At 36.9% G+C, this 12440-nt stretch overlaps 1 protein-coding gene across 2 annotated transcripts in view; it reads left to right on the forward strand.

The window, feature by feature from the left end:
* hipk3b (homeodomain interacting protein kinase 3b) overlaps positions 1 to 12440 on the forward strand; it is an 80306-nt gene that overhangs the window by 59570 nt on the left and 8296 nt on the right. Inside the window, exons 8-13 of one of the 2 annotated variants that reach the window (XM_039681652.2) lie at positions 3040 to 3157; positions 3490 to 3611; positions 4447 to 4565; positions 4717 to 4881; positions 6023 to 6316; positions 6945 to 7091. In XM_039681652.2, coding sequence (XP_039537586.2) covers positions 3040 to 3157; positions 3490 to 3611; positions 4447 to 4565; positions 4717 to 4881; positions 6023 to 6316; positions 6945 to 7091 — 965 coding nt within the window. The remainder of the gene's footprint in view (positions 1 to 3039; positions 3158 to 3489; positions 3612 to 4446; positions 4566 to 4716; positions 4882 to 6022; positions 6317 to 6944; positions 7092 to 12440) is intronic. The other variant, XM_039681653.2, reaches the window with a different exon arrangement.

The following is a 12440-nucleotide window of genomic DNA, read 5'->3' on the forward strand; positions in this document are numbered from 1 at the left end:
TCTGGTCTTATCTCACAAACTTGAACCCTTATTGCCGTTGTCACGGCAACATTGCTGACATCATGGCAACATGGAAAGGACATTTGGTTTCCAAGGAGAGACACGGCAGAAAAAAACTTTTAAACACCAAACTGACCTAAGATGACATGCTGATTATTGATGATATTTTGATGATATTTTAAGCGTGGTAGTTTGGTTTTTACGACCTAATGTGGCTATCCTTGCATTTTGTAACTTTCGATTTTGAAAACTGGTCAATTTAATTAAAATATGAAGAGTTCAGATGCAAAAGCCTCTAAATGCCATTTGAAATTTTCTTCTTTAATGATGATTTTTATCAAACTTGTATATTTAAGTTCAGTAATTTCACTTAAATAACAATTAATAGGTAATTATCATTGCCATTTAAGTGAAATTACTGAACTTAAATATACAAGCTTGATTAAAATTATCATTCTAGAAGAAAATTTCAAATGGCACTTAGAGGCTTTTGCATCTGAACTCTTCATATGTAAATACAGTCAGCCGTTCACAGTTAGCTGAAAAAGAAAAACATTGATTGTGTGGCTACAGAAGGAGTTGCCTTGGTTACGTTCACACACTGCGAACACACTGTTTGTTTTGTTTCTTTACGTCCAGGAGTTATGGCTATGTTGCTTGGGAGTATGTGAACTTTGATCTAAAGGCCTGTAAATATAAAAAGTGTTCTAAAATAAACACTTAAATGTGTGTATTATGTTTACTTTCCACTATTTTGCAGACTAGACCAAAATCTCAGAATTGTCCTGTGCTTGAAAAAAAAAAAAAAAAAAAAAAAAAAAAACAGGTGATTTGCCTATTGTGCTATGCGTCAAGTACAGTTGTAATCGATTTTGCTGTTATGACCAGCTTCAAATTAGATCATTTGACATCAGCTTCTGGCAGCATTTCTGAGGAACATTCCTCATGAGCAAGGGCCTCCATTAATATTCTTGGGTTTGTGTGCTGAAACGCTCTTCTGCAAATCCCACTGGCGATTTTCTGTGGGGTTCAAGTCAGGTGACTGTAATGGCCACTATAGAATCTTCTAGGACAACTTCTGCAACCAAGCCTTGGTGGAATTTGAGGTATGCTTGGGATCATTGTCCTGCTGGAAGGTCCAATTACGCCCAAGCTTCAGCTTCCTCAATGACTGCATGACGTTTTCCCCTTGGATTTCCTGATACTTCAATGAATCCATCTTGCCTTCCACACGCTGCAGGTTTCCCGTGCCAGAGGATGCGAAGCAATCCCAGTGCATCGCTGAGCCACCACCAACACGCTGATTTGACACTTTCATGTGGCTTAAAAGTTCCAGTTTTGTTTCATCACTCCACAGAACATAATCTCAAAACTTCTGTGGCTTATTTATATGATTTTGAACAAATTGGAGCTAACTTTTCTTGTGCTTTTGGGTCAGCAGTGGTGTACGTCTTGGAGTGGCGTACGCGTTTGATACGCGCCTCACTGTGAAAGCTGAAAGTTCAGTGTCTGTTGCCACCAAGTCTTGCTGTAGGTCTTTTACAGTCATTCAGGGGTTTATCTGAACCTGCCTTCTCAGAAATCTGGTTGCAGCCGTTGATAGCTTTCTTTTTTTGCCCCATCTACGTAGTGTAACCACTGTCCCTTTATCTTTGAACTTCCCAGCTATGCTTTCTCTAGGAACATTTAGTGCCTTCGACATCTTTTTGTATCCTGTTCCTTGTTTGTGAAGGGCGACGCTATCTTCTCTTAACTGTTTGGACCATTCTTTTGTGAAGGGCGATGATATCTTCTCTTAACTGTTTGGACCATTCTTTTGACTTAGTCAATGCACAATAAAGACATCAAAAAATAACGTTATTATAACGCATTATCCTGTTCAAAAGTTGTTTCTTCCTTTTACATTAGTGACTGCTTGCAGCCATTTGTAATTGTATTATTCTCTTGTAATATTAAGAACCAAGCATGTCAAATTTTGAACTGGAAGATTTATATTCAAATATTTTAGGTCTTGTGGTGTATACAAAAATTATGTAATGTCAAATAGTTTCATCAGGCTAATACTGATGTTCTGTCTATTAATACTATGTCGCCCTCTATTGGACAATAAAAACTTTTACGTTTTTAGGCATCCATATTTCAGACTCCCTTCTATGGTCTGATCATATCACATGTACCATTAAGAAGGCACATCAGAGGCTTTATTTCTTGAGGTGTCTCAAGAAATATGGTATGTCACGCAATATTTAAAAAAAAAATTACCGCTGTACAATTGAGAGCATTTTGACAGGTAATATTACAGTGTGGTTTGGCAGGGCTACCTCACGTGAATTGAATCTACTGACAAAGGTGGTTAAAACTGCATCCAAAATTATTGGGGTTCCACTTGAATCGCTCCAAAACATCTATTGGGAACGCAGCATAAAGAAGGCACTAGGCATTATACAGGATGTCAAGTCATCCGGCACACAATCTCTTCTCCCAACTTCCATCAGGGAGACGTTTGCGGAGCATCCCAACGCGCACATCACGTTTTAGGGACGGTTTTTACCCACAGGTTGTTAGGTTACTGAACGACAGTATAAGAGGAAGGAGGGCTGAGGTTTGAGTAGAGGTTTAAATTTTAAATTTTAATTTTATTTTAATGGACTGGTGTTGAGAGAGTGCTAAGGCACTTTGTATTTCATTGCTGTGGTATTCTGTACTAATATGCATATGACAAGAAACTTGAACTTGAACTTGATTACTGGACATTAATTCACTTTAATGTGTGTCCACAGAAACATTTGATGAAATTTGATGAAAGGAAAAAAAATAATAAAACTATAGCATGAAGTTGAAATTTATTTTACAGCATGTGCACTTGTAGTGCATGCAAGAATGTACTGACTACATTGGTTAAGGTTGGGTTTAGGCAATTAGTACAGTTTTTACCCAGTTGTTACATAGTAATTGCATAGTTTATACTTGCTTAAGAGGACTTTGAATATGACCCCTTTAATCTTTGTCATTCAGACTGTATGTTGTGTTTTTTCATAGGCTTTAGGCTCATCTGCCCCATCAGTGATGCATCCTGGAATCCCTCTCCAGACAGGAAGTGCACAGTTTGGTGACTCTTTCCAGCAGGCCCTTATTCTCTGTCCCCCAACCATTCAAGGTACTTAACCTTCAGTCATCAGATTCACGCTAGCTAGATTAATACAACTGTCACCTCAGATGCCAACTACTCAGAATGTGTAATTCCTGTTGTGAACTTGTTCTTCCTGAAACAATGCTGCAAGTACACCCAATAAATTTACTATGATGAATTTACAAATATTTACAAAGGTTTTATTAATAGAGAATGTGAAAATGGCAATAACGTATTGTTAAAATGTGCTCATTTCCCCAGCACAAATCATGTATGTCTTTAGTTTTTAGTTAATTTTAGAATTTCAACTTAAACTAAATGAAAATAGTTAACAATAATAAACATGCCTCGTGTCACAGGTCTCCCACCTAACCCAAATAAGCCAGCAGGATTTTCCGTGCGTATGGAGAGCACAGTACCACTGGTAACACAAGCCTCTGCCATCCAGCCTCTACAGATCAGACCAGGGGTCATTACACAGGTAAACACAAATACAGATTGATTGATTGATAAATAAACAAACTTTGATCAATGATCACACTCTTAAACAGTCCACTCTCCACTTAATCAGTTGTTTAATATCAGGCTTACAGGAAAAGGAACTTATTTAATGTGTTGTTTGCATATATTTTATTGACATGGTTACTGGACACACAAATACGTTTCAGTATATTAAAGTGATAGTTCACCTGAAAAAGAAAATTCTTGTCATTCCAAAACAGTAAGACATTCGTTCATCTTCAGAACACAAATGAAGATATTTTAATGAAATCTGAGAGCTTTCTGTCCCTCCATTGACATCCTACACAACCACCAGTTTCAAGCCCTCCAGAAAGTTACTGTAGGTAGTAAAGACATCATTAAAGTAATCCATGTGATGCAAAAAAACATATAATAAAGTAGTAAATCATAAGTATTAGGCTTTGACGCACATTAATGCAACAACGCCTTTTGTATCAACACAACACGCATACATTGTGGTGCAAGTGGTAAGTTATGTTTTTTTTGCACAAACAAAGCACTCCAGTCAAATGGATTACTTTAATGATGTATTTAATACCTGTGGCTTGAAATTGGTAGTTGCTTCAATGGACGAACAGAAAGTGCTCAGATTTCACTAAAAAGATCTTAATTTGTGTTCCGAAGATTCATTTGTGGCCATGAGGGTGAGTAATTAATGACAGAATGTTCATTTTTGGGTTAACTATACCTTTAGTCTTTAAATGCTACTTTAAGGAGGGGACAAGGACGCAATTTGAATTATTTTATCCATGTCAGGAAGTTAGTATACCCTTTTTTTGTTTTGTTTTTTATAGCAGGCGTGGTCAAATCGTCCTCAGCAGATCCTGGTGCCCACCTGGCCTCAGGTGGCCCCTTCAGCAGCGACATTGGCCTCAGACACAGTGGCAGGTCCACAGAGACTAGCAGAATGGGGGTGGGTGAAACAAGCCTCTCTGTCATTGTACTTGCACTGCTCTATTTATTTTTTTCCATTATTAAAATTCTTTTCAATCTCTTGTGTGAGTCATCTTTCTTTGTGCACTTTCCTCCACACTGAAAGGCTTTGTTTCTCGCATCTTTTGCAGGAAAGTTCATTCCCATGGCAACCATTACAGCTCCATGATGCCCCACCAGCCGCTGTTAACAAACCCAATGGCCATGTCTGCTCACCAGCCTATCAGCATAGGGATAGCTCATGTGGTGTGGCCACAGCCAGCTGCTAACAAGAGAAATAAACCATCTTCAAACAGGTTAATCCACATGCCATATCTGGACATGCTGTCAGTGTATGGAGGGCTAGGAGTGCCACTTAAAAAAAAAAAATATATGAAGGAACCGATTATAAATCAGTTCATTAAATAATATTTTTTTGTGTAAATATACAGTTAATTATAAAAAAAATAATGCAGTAGTTATTTTATTTCTTAGTTTTTTTAGGCCCATGACAAAACATCAACATTAATCAATATGTTTTTCGGTAAGAAACAAAAAGTATTGATTTATTTTTTTATTATTTATTCCATTTTCAATTAAAAAGAAATAAAAGATTATCAGTTTATTGCACAATAAAAAATGAAACGGTCAGTAAGTGGACACTGATAATGTTACATTTAGTGTAAAAAAAAATTACATTTTCATTTTGCAATTTTACATATTACATTTGAAACAGAACTTTGCCAGTGTTGTGCTTGCATATAAAATTGTTATGATAAAGCATAACTTTTTAAATAAATTTAACTTTTAACTGATCATTTTTAACTATTAAATTGCAAAGGTAAATGTTGTTAAACACAATCATGAATTTAACTGATTTATAAAGTCAGAAAATAATAATCCCTAGAAATTGACCAATAAATAAAGATGTTTTTCTAAATGTTTAAAATTATAATTGCATTATAATGTTAAATAAATATCAGTTCATTTTTTGGACACCTTTTTGACAAACGTTGCACTTGTATTCATTAATCAGCATTTTTCAGATATGTTTTTTTATTGGTCAATTTCTTAAAGCAAATTAATACAGTGAAATGTTTGTTTATTTTCAAATATAATGAAATTAAACAAAAATACATCAAAGATAAATAATCGTTTAAATAAAAAAAAAAAATCAATATTTGTTTAAAGAATCATTTTACATGCGACTTTTACTTTTGATAAATGTTACTGAAGATTTCAGACCCCTTTTTTGCTCTTTTGTAAACACTTTATTGAAGTGACACACTTTGCATTCCATACTGTTGGATATATATGTGTATGTGTGTATGTATGTATATGTATAATTTATATACATAATTATATACATCTTGATTAGGTAGCTCAAATGTAGTTGACATTGGTTATTACATTTTTGTCATGCCTACCTATCTAACTCATCAATATCATCCCGCGTAGAAGTAACAACTTCATGCACAGCACCAATTCCCAAAACTCATCATGCCAGTCCCCAAAGATGGTAGACGGTGCCAAAAACACAGAGGAAGAGGCAGCAGAATGTGTAGTAGAGGCGGTGCCAGAGGAGGAGCCTACATACTGTAAGGCGAAACAAGAGTACGAGGAATCGACTGTGTCTCAGAAGCAGAGGCAGACCATTGTGATCGCTGACTCTCCCAGTCCTGCTGGCAGCGTCATCAGTATCAGCAGTGGTACAGATGAGGAGGGGTCGGACTCTCAGAAACATTCACTAGAGTGAGTTACCTGTTTAATACATAGGATTGTTCACCCTAAGAAAAATTCAGTCAATTTACTCGCCCTACTGTTGCTCAAGAAAAAAAAAACTTTAATGGAGCACAAGGTGGAAGTAAGCATTGAAGATTTGTACACACTGAATTACTCGAAACTTGTCCTCAAACATCTGGCCATACATCATATCTCTTTCAGTGTACCATGGAAGGAAGGAGACAGGGCGATAGGGTGAAGAAGAGAACATTGCAGCATAGCTTATGACACGGAGCTATGTTATATTTGGAAAACCTCAGCTGAATTAGATGACCTGGTCCTCACTGCAGAACACAGAATCCAGGGGGTGGAGTTGGATCCAAATCCAACTCCTCCCACCTGGCATATACCCACACATCTCCGCCCCCTGATCCCTAACCCCACCCCTAATCCTACCCATCTCCACCCCTTAAATGTGGATCCAACTCCGCCCCCTGGATCTTGTGTACTGTAATGAGGTGCTACTGAATTTGACAAATTGAGGCTTATATTTTCAATACAAATCATTAAAGGGATGGTTTTAATGTAGCTGAGCTGCATATGTGATAAACGGCTTGTTTAAGGCAGTGTTAGAGTGTGTGCACCCTCTGCGTTTCAGGTGTAAAGGTAGTCCGGAGTGTGAGGCATGTAAGAGCACCCTCAATATGGAGCGGGTTTGTTCCCTGAGCAGTCCCGATTCAACCCTTAGTACCAGTTCATCAGCTTCAGAGCAGTCCAGCTCCTCTCCCTGCAAGAGACCCAACAGGTCTGTATTTCATGCACTCACGTTTACTACTGTCTGAATGAGGATTTGATCACAAAGTAATTCCTTTCTCACGTAAGTTTAAAATATTCTAGCTCAGCCCCCAGCGTGAGTTTAAAGGTTTAACATTTATTTTAGAACGCATCACCTTATTATTTCCGTGGCGACGCGTCATGCTTGTCACGTGACGCACCACAGCCACAATAGCCTCTATGCACTAGGGCTGTGTATTGGCAAGAATCTGGCGATACGATACGCATCACGATTCATGGGTCACGATTCAATATTGCAATATATTCCGATACTGTCCATAAGGCGATATATTGGGATTTTTTTTTTTTTTTTAAGTAGGACTATAATTAAAAAAAAAGTAATATTTAAAAAAAAAAAACACACACATGATGTGAATTAAAGTCAAACAAGTTTACTGAAACAATTCATTACTCAGAAAATCAAACTACCAGTTTGGGATTGTGGTTCACAGGTTCATTACAAAAACTTTGGTTAAATGTGTTTTTAGAAGTTGGTCATAAACTTTAGGGGGTCGCACACTGGACAAGCGCAGCGCCGCGCCATAGGAAAACTAGGTATCGCACACCAGACGCGCACTTTCACATCAGTGTTTGGCCAGCAATATTGCTATGTTTAATGACATGAAATGAAGATAATGTCTGTTCTATGTTATGATTGTACTGTACAATTAAATACAATCGTTGCTGAGTCTGCAGTCTGAAAACTTTACCTCAGAGCATCCGTTAACCAGTCCTTCCAGAAAAACACTGAGTTTTTTTGTGATTGTTGCGGGCAAAAATCCTTGATTACGCGGCCCGTTTTCTTTAAAAATGCGATGGAATATGCGGGATATTTATGCAATTTTATGCGATGAAATTGCGGGAACTTGCAAAAATTGCGGGAACTTGCAAAAATTGCGGGAACTTGCAAAAACTGCGGTTTGATGAAAAAGAGAAAAAAAGTGATTCCCCCAACACCCTGTTCTCACTAGGCTACTACCTAAATGTAAAGAGTCATTTCTTATTACTTTCTATGATGTAGCAAGCATACTACATCATAGAAAGTGCTGGGAATATTTAATTTCTCATCTTGTTTTGTTTTTATTAAATGTTCAAAATCACAGAGTTTGATATCAAGTTCTTGACATTTCTTTTAGACATTTTCTGATAAGTAAATGTTTAAATTAAAGTTTAATTTAAAAATATTATAATATTTTAATTTTTAACATGAAAAATAATTTGGAAAAAAAAAAACAAGAAAAAAATAAAGAAAAAAAATAAAGATAGAGGGCATCACAGACATATTAAATTCCTTTAGCAGAGATACAGATCTTTTGGGCTTTTCGATTTTTTTTTTTTTTTTTTTTTTTTTTTTTTTAATTTTAAAGACTCAAAATACATTTTAAAGGCTGTTTTGAAATGAGCAAAGTTGGGTTTTGAGTTACTCCACTTAGTTTGATGAATATGAAATTTTCCTAATAATAGAAAAAAATCGATAACATACATTTTTCTTATAGGAAAGTCAAAATCATTTGTATGAAGATGACAAATTTAAGACAAGGTTGCAATTCATTTTAAAACCTAGAAATTGAGACATCTCATTCCAAAAGATTGAAAAATAGGGACATTCAAACAATAAGTGCACAATAGACTCTCTTTCACAATTACAAAATCAGCAATGTTTTATTTCAGACTGTAACGAGTGTAAATAAGGTGTGGCCCCTTTAAGAGCTGCGCGCTGAACTGTCTGCAGTGTGTGCGCCTCAAACACCCCATGTGTGCGGGTAATTTCTGTTTGATGCTTATTCTTTTATCTTATTTTGTTTATTAAGTAACGATGTGATGGTAGAACGTGTGACAGACAGTTATACGAGTTCGATTTGTGAGATGTCAATCGCCTCCGTGAGTCTTTCTGGCCTCTGCAATAACTTCAGCTGTGAGCTATCCCGTCGCGTAATTGCGTCACTTCATAACGTTCCCATGGAAACAGGAGGAAATGGCTGCTCTTGTATGAAGCAAACGCAACATTTTTCAACTTTCTGCGAAGATATATGTGACTTTTTTTGCAACGAAAATGCGAGGATTATGAAATTATGCAAACCCCGCATATTTTGCATGGAAATCGGCATTTTATGCGGCGAAAGTGCGGCTTATTTGAAAAAATGCGGCCCCCGCATAAATATGCGGACTTTGGCTGATTTTGCATTGAATTCAGCGATCGCATAATCGCGTTTTTCTGGAGGGACTGGTTAACTGAATGAATTGAGAATCTCACCTGAAAAATCCAATAACATCAGCAATTGTCATTCAAGCAGCATACATTAGCAACGATTTGAGACAAAAAAAAATAAAATTTTATATAAAACTATGTAAATTGCGCTCTGTGGCGCAGCAGGATTTTGAACATGGTCCTGGGCCGTTGCTGGGCGCAGCAGACTGTCACAGACGCCGAATGGCGCCGCCGGTGTGTGTAGACTTATAGAGAATAATGTGTTCAAATTTTAAAGATGTGGCGCTGAGCTTCTCGTCTGGTGTGCGACGCCCGCCGAAACCCCCGTTTCACTGTTGCTCACGCGACGGTCCTGCTTGACGCTTATGCGCGGCTACTGCTCGCGGCGTGAATGAACGCACTCATTGATTAACATGCACAACGAAAAAATACCCCGCTGCTCACGCGCCGAACTTGTAAAGACAGTTCACAACTGCATGGTTCCTGTCGATATCGTTAGTGCCCTTTTTACTCTGGAAACCAAAATGATTCCACACTTCCAAACGGAATAGAGCGGGAGCCAGTCTTTACACGGGGTTCAGCCATAGCTATGTTGTTTCTAGCAAAACGTTAGGCTAGTGGTGCGTCTATGCATAAAAAATCGATATTTCGTTTCTGAAAATCGATACATTATTGCAAAATAAAATATCGCGATACTCAAGTGTATCGATTTTTTTTTCTTTTTTTTTTTTTTTTTTTTTTCTTACATCCCTACTATGCACGTACCCTGCTGACCGAAAGTGTGTCCGAAAGAATCTCAGTCAGCGTCTTTACTTCCGGAAGCGCGTTCTGCAGGCCAAGTGTATAGAGGCAAAACTTTAATAAAATAAGTTTTCTCAGAAACGGAGATAGCGATTTTAGAAACGCTGATTCACTAGTCGAATTTCGTACGATATGAGAGAATACTAACCCTCAAAGTTGTTGTTGTAGCTCGAAATATATAATTTAAATAACTTCTCTTTTTTACTTCTATAAAAAAAATGTACGCCATTTAGATGGATTTGCGTTAACGCCGTTAATAAACTTCTCTTTTTTCACAGTGTTGTTGACATCATTCACGTTAACCGCAGGACGTTTTTTTATAAACAGCAAGTGTAATTTGACACTATCTCCACCTAACGCAAAACTGGCTTCTGACCATAGACTGACGCAGCACCGGATGTAACTGGGCGTGCTGAGACAAACCCGGAAACGATCGTGCATAGAGGCTATAGTGTTGTATGAGAGATGTTTTGCTTTTTATTTAGGTTTTCCCTTTTTAGTCAAATATTCACAAACTTATTAACTATATGTGATGCGATCTGGGAAAACCCACCACATGGTGAAATTTGACACATTACAGGTTTTGATACCATATCAAATACCATATACCATATTTGATACCATAAAGCTGGGTTCAAGCACTTTCCAAATCTGTTTTTATTTATTTTATCGTTTTTCTGTAACAAAAGTTATGGTGATCTGAAGTCGGTTGATCGCTATGATTTTCAGAAACGGAATCAGTGAATTTTAAGATGTATTCAGAGATGATAAACAAGATGTTATAGAATAATAATTTAATAATAACCCAGTTTTCACAAAAAAAAACTGACATTCAATCTATATTTAGACCTTACTGAAAACGTACCATCGTGACATTTGACGGGTTTTCCCAGATCGCATCACATATCATTCACTATCTGAAATTCTTATTCTCAAATGCGTGTAAGCGAATGTTTTTTTTTTTTTTTCATTTAAAAACCTTTATAATGATAATGTTAGCTGATCTATGATGTGCGCCGCCATTTTAGTTTGCACCGCGATTCATAGAATCGGATCCGTCAGATTTACATCACATAAATTCACCAACTTCTCCCGAAATACATGACCGCTGAACTGGGAGAAGAATAGAGTAAATGCTATAGTTACCTCTACAATTTAAAAAAACGTCCTCAAATTATAATGGAATGGAATATTAAAGCCAATTCCATAGACATCAGTGTGTATTTTACAAACTATGTATTGTTTGCATTGTTTTGCTCGTACTTGCGGGTATTTAAATGTCTGAAAGACTAGCGCTGAGCACATCTGGGACTAGCCTAGACTGATCACACCATTGTGATTGTGCACGTCATAGGGTTAAGAATGATACACGAGTGTTGTGTTGACATGAGAGCGTAAACGTGCGTTATTTAGTCAGGGGCAGTGAGTTATTGTCTCTTTCTGTTGTTGTTTGATTATTAATGACGGATAGCAGGGGGTTTATTAGGCTGCTGTCACTTTAAGACCTTCCGTAACGCCCGTTTCACACATACTCCGTTTGCAGTGCGTATGCAGTCCGTATTTTTTTCCGTACCCATGTTAACAGGTTAGAGCTTTCACACTGCACGCGGATGCAGTCCGTCGATCCGTTCCAGTTGCGGTGCGTATACAGCAGTGCAGAGATCGTTTCCGTACCGAGTCTATTTCTGCTGTGCTGCAAACGCAGAAATAAAGTGACAGCGCACGGTTCGTGGTCAAAATGAACTCAGATTGACCTCGAAATGTAGTAGTTTCACTATAAAAAAAAAATTAATTCAATAAAATGTAGTAATCTCTCCATAAAGGTATTTAATTGTTTCATATTTTTACTTTAAGACATCTTAATATATAAGTAATGCATGGAATTGTATGCATTCGTTGTTTAAATCGTGTTTAAACGAGCATGCGTCCATTCAAGTTTGTAAAAGAGAATCGCAAAGCCATGGCAAAACTTTTATTTTAATAAAAGTTGCTGCATATGGAGAACATATTTTGATTACCAAAAACCAGGACACATGGCCCAGAAAACAAATGATACTCGAAGTTTACTCAAAGATGCCTTATTAATTTCAATACAATTAAAATAGGCTATGCCCCCTCTGTGGATAGAAAATTGTTGTATTAAGACACAAATTCAGATAGGCTTCTCAGAGTATACTCAACATGCTTTATTGTGACAGGTTGGTTTAAAAAATAATGAATGAAATAATGATTTAAAAATAATGTCTCTTCTGTATTAGAAAAATAAATATATAAATATTAATTAACTAAAAGAAATACCTTCAAATTGAA

Source organism: Pimephales promelas, chromosome 10 (genome assembly GCF_988280905.1).
Source record: "Pimephales promelas chromosome 10, fPimPro1.hap1.1, whole genome shotgun sequence".
Lineage (NCBI taxonomy): Eukaryota > Metazoa > Chordata > Actinopteri > Cypriniformes > Leuciscidae > Pimephales > Pimephales promelas.